This window comes from Ornithodoros turicata, chromosome 1 (assembly GCF_037126465.1).
Source record: "Ornithodoros turicata isolate Travis chromosome 1, ASM3712646v1, whole genome shotgun sequence".
NCBI lineage: Eukaryota > Metazoa > Arthropoda > Arachnida > Ixodida > Argasidae > Ornithodoros > Ornithodoros turicata.
Genome location: NC_088201.1, coordinates 76,272,896 through 76,290,653, shown reverse-complemented (window position 1 = coordinate 76,290,653; position 17,758 = coordinate 76,272,896). Strand labels below are relative to the sequence as shown.

The 17,758-nt window shown below is 44.6% G+C and overlaps 2 protein-coding genes across 2 annotated transcripts in view; one reads left to right on the top strand and one right to left on the bottom strand.

The window, feature by feature from the left end:
- LOC135378410 (uncharacterized) overlaps window positions 1-13,610 on the bottom strand; it is a 69,446-nt gene extending 55,836 nt beyond the window's left edge. Inside the window, exon 1 of the mRNA XM_064611440.1 lies at window positions 13,441-13,610. Within this exon, the coding sequence (XP_064467510.1) occupies window positions 13,441-13,575 (135 nt within the window). The 5' untranslated portion in view covers window positions 13,576-13,610. The remainder of the gene's footprint in view (window positions 1-13,440) is intronic.
- The window catches only part of LOC135378409 (uncharacterized), a 53,962-nt gene extending 36,630 nt beyond the window's left edge, over window positions 1-17,332 (top strand). The window contains exon 5 of the mRNA XM_064611439.1: window positions 17,047-17,332. The gene's annotated coding sequence lies outside the window, so the exon portion shown is untranslated. The remainder of the gene's footprint in view (window positions 1-17,046) is intronic.
- Window positions 17,333-17,758: the final 426 nt, after the last annotated feature.

Below are 17,758 nucleotides of genomic sequence, written 5' to 3'. Positions count from 1 at the left end.
AGGCATCTGATGAAAGCATATGCGTCGATTTGCCGAACAGCACAAACGGTTTTGATGCATGCAGTTCTCTCACCAGAAAAAAGAAAAACGTACACAAACACAGGTGCGCTCGTTCCCTCTAGACCAGAGCTCGGCATTTTGACTCACGATAACTCACGATCACAATCATCTGATATAGTGTGCGCCCGTTTCAGCCGCACGCGTAATCAGCGGTGGCTGCTATGGCGCCCGTCATCTGTACTCACAGTGAAACTATTTGCAGCGCCGGTGCGATACTGTACGCACTCAGCCGAGGATCGCTGGTTTTCGCAGGCTACCACGCTAAGAGGAAAAACAGTGACACTGGTGATTGCCGTCACACGTTCGCGATATTGTAAAGCGTGATCATGGGGCATTACTAGTGCACTCACACGATAGCGATAACAACAGACGTGCCACCCCCAGCGCCAGCGGCTGACGCTGTATCATCGCTGATATGACACAGGAGAGGTCTGTGAGAGAAAACAGCGATTTCATTTTTCGGGGAGAGTGTATGTTATCATAAATAGCAACAGTCTGTTGGTTGTAAATTCTGACGTATAGGAGTTACAATAAGAGCGGGCTTCCCGTCCTGGGCACAGGAAAAATAATAGAGAGGATAGAGAGGTAGCCAGCGAGCTGGTAGTATAGATCCATAACTTAAAACCCGAGACTAGGCGACCAAAAACGGCAACACAGATGAGGTCTCAACGACCTTTCAGACCTTGTCTGTGCTGTCGTTTTTTGTCCCCTAGTCTCGAGTTTTAAGTTATGGATCTATACCACCAGCTCGCTGGCTACCTCTGGCTACCTTTATTAACGTGCCCAAGAACAGCCGAAGCCTTGGTATTGGCGCACGTAGACAATGCAGTACTTACAAATATATACATATATATGTATATATATACAAACGTATACAGATTACGCAAAATATAACATGTTCAGGACATATTCACGAACGAGAACATAACAGGGAGATATTCACATTGAGATATCACAGATATTCACATATTTACATACAGTACAAACATACAGATATATGCAACAACAACAACAATAATAATAAAAATAATAATAATTGCTAGGTTTATTACTATTATTAATAATAATAGGGGTTTACGTCGCGAGACAGCTGAGATCATGAGCGGCGCCACAGCGGTCGGTCTGAAGATTGCTTTTGCCCACCTGAGGTTCACCTGCGATGAAGGCTCACCACATTGCACCCGTATGTAACGTCCCTCGCGGAAGACGGCGTTTCTAAGCAGCTTGTACCCTACCACAAAGTTACCGGCCGGATTCCAACCCGCGATCTTGCGATCATAAGCGAAAACGGTACACCGATGAGCCGCTGAGGCCGGTAACGACTAAAACGAGTGCAATGTAGAACAACGTTTCATGTAGCAAACTACAAAGACATTAGAGAGTGTTAGTGCATCATACGCTATCTTCCTTGCGTATGTAAGGGATAGCGCTGGCGGTCTTGCGCACGCAAAATGCATAAAGAGAGGTTCGCGCAGTGCGCAGAACCATCACGCTATCCCTTACGTTCGCAAAGGTGATAGCGTACGATGCACCATTGTGCCACTCACTATTGTGCCACGGCTTTGTCGCCGGCTCCGTAAATACTGTGCTTCAGCATTCAGCAAGTGACATGCAGGGGAGTTTTGCGCGAGCGCTTTCAATTTCAAGCAAAGAGCACCGGCCTTCAAAGCGCCGCAGCTTGTGATGGCGCACTCACGAAATCATTACATGAAGCGCGCCATTTCGGAGTCCGGTTTTATTGAGATTGCTTTTTCGCACCGCCGTGGGGCGCCACAGTGTGATCGCACTGCTCGGGCCAGCGAGATAAGATGACAGCTGAGCGCAATCGTAAAAACTTCCCTCCTCATTCATGTTGCATCAGCCTTGTTTAAGTTAATCACAAGTCCCTTGTCAAAATGATTGCAATCACGTCAGACTTTTCGCTTCGGTGATTGTGATTGTGCATATCGCGATTTATCGCACTCATGAGTTTTTTTTGCCGAGGTCTGCTCTAGACTTGACCTCCGGAGTGTAACAAGGAGGAGAAGGACAACCGATGACGCCATACCGTTTGCGCGGTTAGTCGAGGTTGGCGCCTGTCTTTTCTTTCCGTCTGTGAGAGTGTTCTCCTTTTGTAGTACATAAAACTGTTCCTTAAGGGGAGATTAGGAACTGAATGGGTGACCGTGCGCATGGAGGATTTCATTGTCCGGGCAGAGTTCCCTGTGTGGAATGCTTCTTCAGAGCCCTGAACAGCTGATTAGCCGACGATACTCTGAACAAATCAGCTAGCGCGGACGGTGTAGCATCAGTGCAAGGCACAGGCTGGTGATGCTCTTCACCACCGTTGTGCACGGTCGCCTTTTGCGATAATTCTGCCTCTGTGGGGTGAATTACTTCTCACGGTGCATCTTACTGCCTACTTAACAGTTTTACAGAAAGACAACGTGGTGTTAAAAATGATTTCTGTGCTACTTTAAACACACTTTCAACACTTCTAAAACGTTGAAGATAGACCAAAAAGCCAGGGGACGTCATGAGTATTCACATACACACACTGGCTTGGCGTAACAGGAGAAAACAAAATTTAATATGACGTTTCGATGCCTATCTGTGCATCATAATCAGTAGAAACAAAACAGACCAAAACAAAAAGACAAAACAAGAACTTGTTTGTGTCTTCTGATGATTCCCGAATAGGCATCGAAACGGCATATTACATTTTTTCTCCTGTTGTGTCAATCTAGTGTGTGCATGTGAATGCTGAAATAAAACGTTTACAAATAAATCTCTTGAAAATCCAACTTCAAAAATAAACTTTAAAAGACAAAGCATGTATATATCCACGGCGTCAATATAAAGTCGGAAAAATAAACTTCGAAAAATGAACCCTTCCAAATAAATCTTTCAAAATCCACCCTCGCGGATTGGTGTTCAACGGAAGCTATCTATATCCGTGTCGGAAAATGGTACACTCTTCACTCTTGGAATGACTTTTGACTACGTCTCTGCTTTACTGGACATGTACCTCCGGTTTATAGGAATACACTCATTCACAGCTCGACGCAGGAATGTGTGCATTGCGCCTGTACTCGTACGCGTCGTCCTCTGCTCTTTGAAGCTGGATATCTCGATTTCCTCAGCTATTATTGGACGAAACATGTTTCATTATGGAACAGATATGAATAAAAAAAGGTAAATATTGCGGGTTTCGTTGAATGGAACATAGTGTCGCCCATGAACTAACGTACGGTGGAGAACCACCCTAGGCCTAACAATGACTTGTGTTGAGAGTGTGGATTTTAAGGACGTGGATTATGAAATGGTCTACTTCAGTGGATGGATTTTGACGGGTGGAATTTTAAGCGTGGAGTTTTTAATGTTTTAATTCTAAGCATTTATTTCAGCATACACCCTTCCTATATGCACATACATCTGGATTTCAGCACCCCCGAAAGAAATACCCCACCTCATCTTACTGAGCGCTGCAAGAGCTGGCTATGTGTTACTAGCCCTCAAGCTGTTGTAGTTTCTGTTCTGGCTGTTCAGGCTTTCAGAGTTTAGCTGTTCGCCTGATGAGGACCGGGCCGGGTCGGTGTTTTAAACGCAAGGGATGTGCTGGGTCGAGCTTTACTCACCCCGGTGCGATCGGGTTACAGAAAAAAAAAGGAGGTATCGGGTCCTTGCCAGGCACTTTTTACGCGCACTAGCCGGGTCCAGCCCGAAGAAGTCGGACCGTGCAATGCTTGACTCCAATATCAGTAGCTTGTTGCTGACTGGAACAGCTCACAGGAATGACAGTTGGAAACAAAGTAAACACACAGATAACTTATAGACTACTCTATCGGACTCAGCTATAATTACACAGCTCGAAACATACACGACCAAGCTTTTGCTTTTTATTTTATTTTTTTGACGTTAAAACCTCTGTAAGTTCGGTTTGGTAGCAGGCAAAAATTTAAGATGCAACGAAATTATAGCAAATTTCATGATGGGATAACTCGATTAGTAATAAACCGATAGCAACCAACCGGCCAAATCCAGATAGCTTAGATGTGTACGATTATAGCTAACAAGGTCACTGCGGCGACTGACTCAATCTTTGGGTGTGGCGGGTGCGTGCGAGAGAGACGGAAATATAGGGGTACGCGTACCTTGCGGGCAGTCTACCTCGCGAACGAGTCAAGCTAGGACGCCGATCGAGGTGTCGTTGAAAAGCGCTTCAGAGGTTGTACCTGGACCTTAAAGGGGTCGGGACGCTCTTCTTACATTTCCTTTCATTACATCATGGACGTATTGTACTGCACGCCAGAATACTGGGGAGAAAAAAATTATTCTTCTACGAGTCGTACTCAGCGAGATACAAGCCCTCGAACCCACTCCCGAGCAAAGTGCAGACGTCGGAGACCACAGAGTTGCGTCCATTCCCATTGGCAGCCGTAAGCACGTGACTTCTCATGCGCTGCCTCACTGACGGCGGCGAAGGGTGTGATGTCAGAGCCGCATAAGTTTCGGTATTTTCGGTGCCAATTTGGTGCCTATTCGGCACCTCCGCTTTCTCCGCTTCTATTACCCTTTTCGCTGTGAAACTTTCGAGGTTGGTTCACGGCGCTAAAAGGAACAGTACTTTACGTGTGGGATAACGTAGGATGACCTATCGCATCCCCTTTAAGTGATATCGGGTTCGACAACAACAACCCAAATTTTATAAATTTGGAAATTTGAAATATCAAAATTTTGCCGGAATGTTGGTATATCTGGAACTAAAATACGATCAGAATCGAAGGAAGCAGCAATCCGAAGAAAGGGCGGCTCGAGAGGAACCCCCAAAGTCCAGCACTGAGCGATCGAGAGAGCAACGGGAGCGTTCAAGAAGATCAGCGGCGGAGGCAAATTCGACTGCCGGCGCCCACAGCGAGCCCTTACGGCACACCAGCGGGGCAACTTCGACTTGTGCGAGTGTGGAAGTGACCTACAAAGACGATGGAATGCATCCAGAGGGGAAGGGGGGCTCAACACTGTGGAGGAACCTCAGGTAACCTCAGGTTACCTGAGGTAATCTTGAATTTTTACTTTTAATTACGTTTACTTGCTTTAATTACTCTCAATTTCTCTTTAATTGACGTTAATTACCTTGCATTACATTTAATTACCTCTGGTAACCTGCGGTTACCTTCTGTAATCATTAATTTCAATTGATCGTTCTTCTTCTTACATTCGTTACCATTGAACTCAACTTTCTTGGTTTAATTACCTCTAATTACCTTTAATTACTCTTGCCTCTTATCCTTAATTACCTTCAACTACTTCAATTTCATATCATCTACCTTCAATTACATTTACCCTCTTATCTTCCCTTTACATTTTCACTCATAGCTCTGCTTCATTTCATATTTCACCTTAAATGCCCTTGCGGGCTTTACATAAGGGAGGGGAGTAAATTGACAAAGTAATTTGAACATTTTCGCACAAACATGACGCAAAGCTGAAGTTACAAGAAAAAGAAAAATGATAATTGAAAATAAAGGAGAGCCGCAAAAAGTTAGACACCGTCCATAATAATTATTAATGCAAAAAATATGAATACAGAAGTGAACCTTGTACGTAAAAACACATTAGCAAAGAAGATATGTTGACAAATGGGAACGAAATGAATCACTGTCCGGTATGTTTATTAGTGATTCGGGTAGACCATTCCATTCGCTTATTGCGAGAGGTAGAAATGAGTTAGAGTAAGCTAATGTTCTGCATTCAGGACGTCTTATTTTGTATGGATGATCAATGCGAGATGACACGTAGTCAGGCGGCGTAAGAGGATGCCCTTGAGGATTTGGAAGGTGATGGTAAATTCTGTGTAGTAGTGTGAGACCCGCAACCTTGCGACGGATGTTAAGTAGAGGTAACTGAAGACTAGATTTCATTTCTGTTATGCTGGAGTGACGAGAATAATTAGAGCATATGAAGCGACGGGCACGGTTTAGAACACTCTCGAGCTCGGGCTGCTTCGGTGAGGCTTCACTATCTCGTACACAGACCGCATGCACACACACGCACCCATATATACAGCTTTTTTCCGCTTTGACACTCCTAATCCTAACGCATTGAAAAATATATAAAATCTGTATTTCCTCGCGCAATTCCCGGCGGACATTGCCTCATTTCAAGGCTATACTATGTGTCTTAAAATAATGGGGACCGATAGCGTTTTCTTATGAGGACGAGCGAAAGATTCGATATGCAGCTTGATCTGTATAGGCAATACCTGTTTCACTCATATCTTTCTGGCCAAGGACGTGCAGGTCACATAATTGCTAGGGTATCTTGTTCTCTGTATGATATGCAGTGGTTACATATGGACACAGCGTGGACCCGTAAAACATGACATTCTTTTTGATTGAACATGCGAGCGAGGAAACGGGCCACAAGCCTTCTATATATTTATCGATTAAAATAAATGCGTTAAACGGCTACACGAACTAGGAAATATGAGATAGACGCTCGTGAGACTAATCTTGCTTGAAGCTAACTAGAACCAATGGTTGCTTGCAAGTTTATAACTGATGTAAAGTTATCCAAGAACGACAACTCGATATAAACACAAAATGGCAAACCATAATCTATTTCTAATATCAGGTTAATATGGTTGCTTCCTCGATGTCCTAGTTTGAGAACCATCGCATTAGTGCCACCCTATATTAAGAGGCAAACGGTTGTACATCAGTTTTACGCATCCGTATGGAGGCGCGATGCTCAGACGCGCTTCGTTGTCAGGTGTCTCCTGGCTCCCAGCAACAAGCAGCGTCAACGGCATTTTCAAACAAGTTGTTTACGAGACGTTACCCAACGTAAATAGTGCGCAGAAGTGACTGTCAGAGCGTCTCATAATGAATGCTCTCGTGTATAGCTGTCCGTCCTTGAGAAGCAAGTCATAAAAGCCAGTGTAAACATCAGGCTCATTCTTATACGCAATGACTTACAAACGGGCTCCATTATGACTGATATTACCGTTAGTTATAGTAGCATAACGACAATCACGATAGCTGTTCATAGATAAGACGGGCCTGTTCCGTGACGTTAGCCTTGGGCAGACAGTTAGTATTCATGATACTAGTGCAATTATATAGCGGCAGAAACAATCGGATGTCCTCCCCGCAGTGTCTGTCAGCCGACGCGATATCAGCGCTGTTTACGAGAGAGAAAAAACAGACAAACAAAAAAAGTTAAGTTTGAGAGTTACATTGTAATTACTGCCCTCCCCTCCTCCATTTTCCGATTTTAGTATCCTGACCCTAAAACTAGCTGTGCTAATAGTCCCCAAACCTGGCGAGTGTTCCTCTGAATGCAGCGTTCTACGATTACATGCGCTCTGCGAGAATTTGCTGGAACTACGCAATGTAGCGAAGCGCATGAAGTATTTAGTTTTTTTTTTTCTTGTTCTTCTTTCCTTGACTTTTTTTTTTTTTTTTTGCAAGCAGTGCTCTACGCATGCCACACTGCGTGCCAGTATGCGTGCGTAGTATCATGCCAGCATCAACTGCGTGCCAGTATTATGCATATCAATATCCAGTCTGATTCAGGGTCAAAGTATTTTCATCTATGCGCTAGACTATGCATATAGTACGGTGAAGAGAATGCGAGCAATGCGTGCAATGCAGTACCCACTTTGTGACATTCAGTTGGTCCCGACATGGAAGCTAGCCCCGAAAGAGGTTCTGACAATGCGTGCAGTACCCAAGAAGACAAGTATTACTCTTCTTTTTACTGAGAACATGCTACAATTGTTTTTCTTTTTCGATAGTGCTCGCACTGGATAACGAAAAACAGAAAGAGATAACTTGTTTAGTTTCCAGGCTCCTGCTTGGCTTCTGCCCCTAAAGAAAGGTACCATTCGCAATTGCTAAGGCGCGACATATTCGAGAAGAAAACGAAAGAGGGAAGAATAAATGAAAAAAGGAAACAAAGTCTAAAAAAATGCTTGTAGAATGTCGCTTCGCGAGGAGTGATGGCAATGGTGTTCTTCTCTGTTGGGTTCCGAGATACTGTGAATAAATTCAACCACAGAGCAACCCTGAAAAGCACGATACATATTCCGGGCATTTGCGCCCCAAAATCAGGAGAGAAAGACCGGAGAACGAACGAATGAGTCGTTGGTCAGCTCACAACTCCGCTCAATTTACGACATTTCGAAATAACACAAACAAGTACCGAATAAAACGATGGAGTAGCAAGTAGGTTTCCGAGACCAGGTTTATTTTGCGCTTACAGAGGTCCCTGTACGAGGACGTTATCACGGATACTCCTATGGCCAATACTTATTTACTTATGGCATACACCTCAAAGTGCTCCGTGGGGGATTTACATGATAGGGGACATGAGATTTACATCATAACATAACAAATTACAACTACACAATTGCAACATCAAATGTAACAAGAATGTATTACAAATCAAAGTAAGAGGAATCACTCAATGCCAACAAAACAGACATGCTCATGCCTAAGCACGTTATGGCCTACACTCTAAGGGGGAAAAAAGAGAGAGTAATTTTAGCCTTTCTGGGGGCTAACTGCCTTGCCACAGGAATTAGTCCATTTCGAGAGTAAATGCTCGGGTCTAAATGAATGTCACACAAAGGGGACATCATTTCACGCTCTCTTCTAAGACTCCAAGGTACATAATCCATGGGCATGAATGAAACTATACTTTGAATTAAACCGTCAAATGTGATATGCCGAGTGATATAAAATCTTGCGACACGCATAAGGCATAATTTTGAAAGAAAGAATCTCTCACTATTTTTTTCCTCTGTGCGGGTGGAAAATTGCTAAGTTAGCTATGTTATATAGCCTTATTCCATGAAATTCACGAAGAACGCATATTTACGTAGACTATTGCATTCAGGATACCATTTGCGAAGTTCATTGACTATTTACAGTTCCGGGGAGTAAATTTCGGGGTTAGGGGACTGTAATGGGGAGTAATTTCAGTCTAGGGGACTGCAATTCATCTCCATTTGGCTCTCCAATTTGCTTTTAGCGTGTACAACGGCAATCAGCGGCTGAGGAAGACAGTTCCAAGCAAATAGTAGTAGAAAAGATGGGCGATAAAACTCGGCTGAATGACAGATGGAGCCCTAGATTTTAAACTGGTGGTCAAGACTGGGGGCTATGTAGGAGGCCAGTATTATGAAATCGGGTCTCAAAAATCGCTTATGAAAAAAACTTACGATAATGTATTCCTTCCGTACCGCAAGATCGGTGAGACCAAGCGAGAGCGTAAAGGGGTTGCGACACTTCGACTTATTTCAGAGTCTTAAGTTATTTCAGATAAATGTAAAATATTTGCATGGACGCGAACCTGCAATCCGAGTTTTACAGCAAAGGGTGTAATAATCGCGTAGATAACTGGCACATTCGTGCCGAAACTCATGCGACTCCGACCTCAAGGCAGGCGTCTCCGCCAATGAGGAAGCGCGAGGAACGTCACGTGCGTACGACTACCAATGAAAACGGCCGGAGCTCTGATGTCAGAGCTTGTCGAGTACGTGTGTTTTAGGGTATATATTTCGCCGAGTACGACACGTAGAAAGTTAATTCTTTTTTTCTTCGGTGCCCTTGTGTGTAATACAATGTGTGTATGATGTAATGAATCACATCTATCAATGTGTCACAAGCCCTTTAATAGAAGAAACACTGGAAGGATAGCTGTAGTTGTTAGATAGGAAACATGCAGCGCGCTTTTGACACTGGTCTCGAGAAGACTAGCAAGGCTAGTGGGTTGAGGGCCCCAAACACTACTAGCATCTTCTATAGGTTCAAAATTCCGATAATCCTCTCTGGAGACACCGCCGTGTATCCACACGAATTTGCAAACACATGTGTTTAGAAGGTGGTACCATGGTCACCTTACAGCCGACCACAGTTATGATTCTGTTCTCGTTTCCACATTTTAGTAGAATCGCCTTTTCTAGTACCTTTTTTTTTTCGTCACGAGAGATTCGTCGTTATCACTTTCTCGAATTTCGTCGCGGGTTCTTTTATCTGACAATTTGGGAAATACAGTCGACCCCCGTTTATCCGGACGGTGCCGTTCCCGGCAAAATCGTCCGGATACCGGGGCATCCGGATAAATGAAACGACCGAATAGAGACGACCTACAGAGCAAGGTTGAATTAAAACACAGAAATCTCGTCAATGACAGCTGTTACATAGTAGTGTAGGCACTCGATTCCTGCAAACATTTGCTAATTGCATAGAGTTGAGCCACGCTGTTGCGCTGTTCGAAGAATGTCAGTGCGGTCGCAAAGTGTCAATGTTCGAACCTTGTTTCTCACCGGCGTCATCGGCACCGTCTTGCTGCACATGATAGGAGGCAACAGCAGCAATCACACCGTCATCAGTCATAGCTGCACACGCGTCATCATCCTTATCAACGTCAACGTAGTCAGGAACCGCAGCATCATCTACGGCAGTCGCAGTGAGCCTCTGCATCAGGAATCGCAGCTCAACTGGCCGAAAGCAGCAGGCCCTCGGGTTGGAGTTTTCCCCTCTAGAACCGGACAGTTCCTCGAGATATTTCCAAATGACTCGATTGGTCAACGTGCCCCAACGCACACCAATAGAAAAGGGGGTCATCGTGCACGGTTGTCTCCCCTACGGAGGAATGTAGGTCCCTGACGTGTGACGGGAATAACCCCGAAAATGCGAAAAGGGTGACGAAGTGGGGTCAGCGTCTCCTCTTACTCACGGTAGTCCGGATAATTGAAGCTGGATTACAAGAATTTTCGACTTTCGTTCCCTTGAATTCTTGTCCGAGTCCGGAAGCTGAAGTCCGGATAAACGAGAACAAAATACATGGAGGAAAATCCGTTCCCGCGCCTTTTGTCCGGATACCGCGGGATCCGGATAAATGAAGTCCGGATAAGCGGGGGTCGACTGTATAAGAGATCGAAGTTGCAGGTTTTAAAACTCTTGCTGCTATCATTTCCTTGAGCTTGAGGCGCAGGTAGGGATAGCAATGGAAAACACAAGTAGACAGGATTTTCTTTGCGGACATCGGCACGTATTGTATATTATCGATATTTTTAAAGGAATCTTAATTGAACTTCTAAAACACGTAGCTCAGCGGTCAACCTATTGGGAATCTTCATCCCTACCACCACTTCAAGCTCAAGGAAATCATAATGTCACGGGCAATTGGAGATCATAAAAGGACGACGACGGCTCTCTTGTGCGGGGAGCCATTCTGTCTCTCTCGTGCTTTCCCGATAATAAACAGACGGAGTCTCCTCTGCTTCACTTAACATTTTGTGGAGATGCAGATGCATATACCATCAACGTCGTTACACCAGATTGCTTGCGTTTTAATGCTTTGTTCATTGGAATTTTTTCTCACGAACTTCCTAAAACATATGATGTGTCGCACCATTGCTCTGAAGCATATGTCGCACCATATCTTACTGCTTTGAAGCATTTGGTATTGCCTATAAATCAACTATTCAGCCATTATATTCACTGCAAAAGAAAGCGTTACTGTCACTTGCTCATGTCCTTGCTTGTGCTTGCTGAGCATGCTGTGCTTGCATCAGCTTGCTTGTCAGCGAAAATGTCACTTGCTCATGTACAAATTGTTGCACGGCATAGTCGACTCAATGCTAATTACAGTTAATTATATCATAAAGCAGTACAATTCCAGAAGTGAGTTCTGTATACGGCTTCCCCAGTCTCGCACGAATTATGGGCTGCAAATGTTCCAGTATTTTGCAGGAAAAAATTGGAATGGACTTCCAACACAGATAAAACACGCATGTAGTCTTTACATTCTCAGGCAACGATTGTCGGATGTATTGTAACCTATTTTTTCTTTGTTCTCTCCCGGATGTCATTGATGTTGCAGTTATCTGAAATGCTATCTGCAGGGCAACATTGGATTGTGCATATATTATAATGTGTTGTACATTGTATAACGTGTTGTATAATGTGTATGTTAGGGACCGCATCACAGGCATGCCTAGCGGTCCCGCACCAAATCTTGTAAACAGAAATAGTCTTAAATAAAAGAACCAGAATCAAGATAGTGCGAGGACGACACCCAATAATGCCCCTGTGCACTTTCTCATGATACACGTCAAAAGAAGCCCAGGTGGTCGAAATTACCCGCAGTCCTACCCTGCGGCAAGTGCAGCATGTCGCCACACAAATAGGCTGACTTACCTTATGTGTAAATCTACTTCTAATTATTATATTTATATTATTCTCGTTGTATCTTGAACTGGCAGCCAGCGATCGCTTTAGAGCGCTCTGACAACAACTTCGACAGTTGTTTCTTCATCTTTTTTCCTCCCTCCAGCTCGGACAGCTCTGGCTTAGAGCATTGGTAACGCCAGTCGAAGATACCATCAGAAATGTACTTAGCTCGCACTATGCGCTTGCTCTTATTGAAATAACTATGAAGAATGTTACCGCCAAATCAAAGACGCTACAGTTTCTTGCGGTGACAGCATGATTAATAATCATTGCGCAGAATGTTATCCGGATATTTTTTTACCTCCTTAGGAAAAACATCTTATTGGACAAACATTGTTGGCCCCTGTGATGTGAATACCGCTGACCGCCAGAGGCGCCGAGTACTTGCCTTAGACGTAACGTGACACCAGCTCAGCCGTGAACCCATAAACCGGCTGATCACAACCGGCTGATTGCAACAGAGAGGCAATGACTCGGAGGGTAATTACCCGGTTCGATTCAAACAGCGCAACAAGCCTACTAACAATAAAGGAACAACATATTTTTTCTACTAGCATTATTGTGAAGCAATAGAAACGGGCAAATGGTGAATTCGGGTGGTCATTTTGTGGCAACTTTTTTTTTTTTTGCCAGATCTCGAGCAGTCATGTTCGCTTCGTCACAGCCGAGCAATCTCGCATGTTCGCGTGGCGCTTTCCGAGCGCCCGGAATTTGCCAGCTAGCACTTTTTTCGCCAGGTCTCAAAACGACCGAGCAGTGGGTTGCCCAACTATATCTGGTGTCGTCACATCCGCACTGCAACGGTGGCGCGTGCTCTGATTCGCGTCGAAGTTCACGTGGTTTAGCAGCGACTGAACCCGAAGACGGGCGACCCCGATTCCCCTAGCGTAATCCTAGTGACTAAAACCGCTAGCACTTGTGTTCGGGTTCACGTGATCCAGCTCGGGCGGCGACCTAGCAATTTCTGAGTGCTAGGCCGTGTTGTCATGAAATGACCACCCGAATTCGCAAAAAAATCAGTTTTACGTTAACAGCTGAACCATACAGGACGTCTTTGATTCCAGCACTTAATGCAGTCTGAGATTGCAATGAGTCCATCCGCATTGCTATCAACGGCAATATCCTAGTCATACGCAATTACAAAGAGATTACCTACCTTAAAAGGTAGAACTCCAACAGACTTCGCCAGAAATATTTCGACAAATTGCGCACGGCACGAAAACGCTTCCGTCTGCGGACACTCTTCAAACGAAAGGACCTCCCACGTGCGAGCTATCCTTATAGTCGCCATTAAAAAAAAGGATCCACCCACCCCCTTAACGTACTTCATACAAGCTCTATGTACGACTCTACATTTCTGCGAAGATTACGGCTAAAAAAGGGAAATCTGGTCTTTCCCATGGAGCCGGTTTCATCTTGTCGAAGTAGGAGAGGGCACTCTCACGTATGTGTAGGGCAAGGCGGCAAGGTCGAGTTGATCGTCGATGTCGTAATGGGCTTTACAAGACATGCTTTCCCTTAAAGGCTTTTTTTGGTATTTTCTTTGTGCGTACGTCTGCGTGCCGGTTGTGAAAAGGGCGAGAAAGAAGACGAAACGGTCAATGAAGACACTTCAGACAGGCCCGTCTTCGAACGTGACGAAGCATACCCTCAACTCCGATAGGCACTTCATTTTCCGGTCTGATTTGTAGTTTTTATCCATGCGTTGTCGAGTACGGTGAAAGAAGAGTGGTAATTTATGGAGAATACTTTGAACGTATCTACTCGGTGGTACAGGGAACATGGTCGTAAGGAAAGGTTCGAGTGTTCCAGTGCATTTGTTCACCGGAGTGATGGCATAAAGAAAGATTGACAGCTTAGCTACGTGTTCTACAAATTGTAGTAAAATGCTTATTGAAATGTAGATAATGTATAGATATATGCCGATGCCACCGAGGAAAATATTCATATTGTATCAATAGTAGACAAAGTATCGGTATCGGAAGTCACCGATGCCAACGATTGGCAGAAATGTCGATAATATCGATACAGATATCGATCTCGTTCCATCCTTACTTTCTTAGCTTGAAAGATAACGTAAAGCTAAAACGGATAGCACAGACGTGCCTAGTGATGAAAAGAAAAGTTTTCGTTGTCTTTCTTCTTTCGTGTCATTATGGGTTTATTTGATTGTGAGTATATGTGGATTGCGAGCCCAACTTTTGAATTCCAGCGCAACGACGAACATTTGCAACTTATTTGAAGAAACAGCGGCGTACTAGATTTGTTTGCACTTGTAGCGACTGAAGTTTTCACTTTAAGACACCAAATCTTGCACATAAAATACACCCGAATGGTATCTTCCTATTCCCCGTCTCATTTCAGCCTTGATTCCCACTTTGTAGCTCACTTCGACTCATGTACGAAAATTATCCGAAACAGCGAAGAGGACGATACCCGAAACAAGGCGAAACACATCAACAACAACACACAAAGTACAAACAAACAAACGAGCGAAGGAACGAACGAACAAACCGAAACAGCAGGAAGAAAAGGTGAAAAAAATATTCTGAGCACCAGGCTTGCGACCATCGTTGGGGAAATACACAGTGTAGCTTAACTAACTTCGAAAATATGTCTTCGCTGCGGTATAAGCATCGCATGCGTAGCAATACTATTATTATTATTTATAACACTGCAGACTGCTTTAACATCCCATGTAGAAAGGCCACCACAAGAAAACAGTTAAGGTCAACCTTATGTAAGAACGGAGGACAACGTATCACATCATACGGTTTCCTCATTGAGGCTATTCCATTGACCTAGTCAATTAATTTTATGGCGTAATTTGGGAAGTATAGACACCGCCGGTGCGACCACAGCTTTGTCAATGTAAGTGATGTTCCAGCGGCGATCCGAAGATACGACTACCATACCTGCACGTAAAGCCACAAATTATCAGTTCCTCTTGCTGAACACTCACATCGCGGAATGTGGAAAACCAGTTCGGTCATACGTGCACGCATGCACACACGTGGATGCTGACATGTACCAGACATGAAAAAAAAAAAGCAACAGAAAGAAAAAAGAACACCGAGAAACATGATGGCAAGAACGGAGTATATATTTATCTGAATTCCCCTCTTACTTCAGCGAACATGATTTTCTTTCTTATAATAGCATCGCCGTATTGAGTTCCGACAACAGCACAGGAAAAGATGTCACTGGGTGACTTTTTTGTAGTGCTGTGCACTGTTGATTCCGGGAATATAGTGGGGGAATACCTCGTCGGAAATCAGAGTTCAAGGTCTGCGTCGCCTCCTACCCTTGTGCAGGCTTCGAATACACACAGGCACCCTACATAGCCATGACAGATGCATAAAGGGGAACGAAGGAAGGCAAGGAGATTGGTACGGCTGTGGTTTCTCTGTTTACAAGATAATTGAGTAGAAATGAGTGAAAATCAAATGAGCCCAAAACTATCAATCTCTATAACTTGCGACACATATAGGCAATGCTTATCCCGAGTTACCATTACACGACTTATTCGTCCAGGCGCAGAAATGTCATTAATGTGAACAGTGCGTTCCTGTGGGAATTGTAACCATACAAAGATACAAACATTGGCCACATTACAGGTCATATGATGAAAAAAAAGAGTATATAGAAGTTACAGCATCTTTATTCGTGCATCAACACCTCTGAGCTCCTGCTCCACGATGCGTGTATAAGCAGGCACTGATGAGGCACATTCTCGTGATGATCAGGACACGCGGTACCTCCGCACTTGAATGTTCACGAAGTATTTGTTATCTAGACAACATGATGCCCTGGCGACGAGAGATAGATATTTGAATGCGGGGCACACGCAAAATAAATTTGAATCGCCTACGTTTTGTCTGTAAAGAACAGTTCCGGATGTGTCGGAATATCATTTTGGGGCACCGAATAGAGCACAAGAAGATGTTTCCACGATCTTTCAATGAATGAAGTCCATTCTGCTAGGGAAGGTTGCTTTGCCAGAGTCTTGTGCTACAAAACCATGGCCTTCGTGACCATCGGCTGGTTCCCAAATTACCTCAGATCACTTTTTCGGCTGTTGACCCAAGGCATGACTGTGGTTAAGCAAGGGTAGTGGATATTCAAAGACCCATATTTTCTGTGTTATGCGCTGCTTTAAAGGGATAGTTCACTTTGCAATAATCAATTGTGGAGTTTTTGTTTCCACGCGTAGAATATCTCCTAGTCTACCGTATCCCTCCATCACTTGTGTGTCGCTCCGCCACCGCTGATTTGAGCGGTGTAATATATTACGGGCAAGTCACTAGAAGCCACAAGCTGTGATATTTCCGCGCAGAGAGGCGTACGCGTGATCGTGACAACACCAGGGCGTTCTCTTAGCGGGAGGCTTCGGCTTTTCGCGCTCCTGCTGCAGAATTATTTGCGTTCCACTAAAGAGAATACGTGAAGTAGAGATGTGAGACAGGACGCTGACACGTCACCGTGCTGGCGAGACGTCACGCAAATGTTACGCGAAATGAAGAAAAGCTTTTCCAGTGCATGCTCCTCACCGTGATTGGGGGTCCGCTGCATGTTCTCGCGACAAACCATGTAAAACGCAAGAAATGCGAGGGCCTATTTCGGACGAAATTGCTAGCAGGGGTCATCAACGTTTCGATTACTATACTCGGGAGTGAAATTATTTCCCTTTAGGTTAAGCTGTGATGGTTGCAGTACCGTTTGCAGGAATCGTACGTAATCTGTCCATTTTTGTTTCTTGCAGGTCTTCACCATCCCTTCATCGCAAGTAGCATACCAATTTCTGTCATACTCCGTCAGCGTATCCAGCATGGACCCTACCAGCGGTAGTGCACTTGAGAAACAGTGCTGCTTTGCCCTCATGCGACCTTTGCCCGTTGATGGCAACCAGGGTCCCGTGGATACGTTGTCGGTCGTTGAGGTCACGGCAGAGGAAGAGATTCTCCCGACGTAGAAACCCTACCATGTTTGCAGTGCGATTCCATGTCTTTCTATGTTGACACGAATTAAAATATGAATGTCAAACTACATCGCTTTCTCTCTCGCCTTTCTTCTTCACAATCGGTGAAGCTGTTCCCAACGTCGTTTGCTTCGCAATTGTTTATATTATCGTTTGGTTATGGCATCTTCCGTTAATCAGTACGAACACGGTCTGGCTGAGCCGTAGAAATCACAAGGGAATATGCTAGAAGAGTCAATGGCCTCTCCCAACGTTCAAGTCCGGGAGCCGCCATGATACATGCAGCCACTCCCCCTCAGCATCCCTGGTGATGGTTTTTTCCCTCTGGTGCCATCTGTTTTGACTGCTAACGTCGGGTGTACTTAGGTTGCTCCCGATTCCGCAAGGAAAGGACATTGTACCTTCTAGTGTAGCCTGAACTGCGACATGTGAGAATGGTGCACGGAGCTGCCGTTAGCTCTGCCGTATGTATATCATGTCAGCTCAGTTGTCGAAA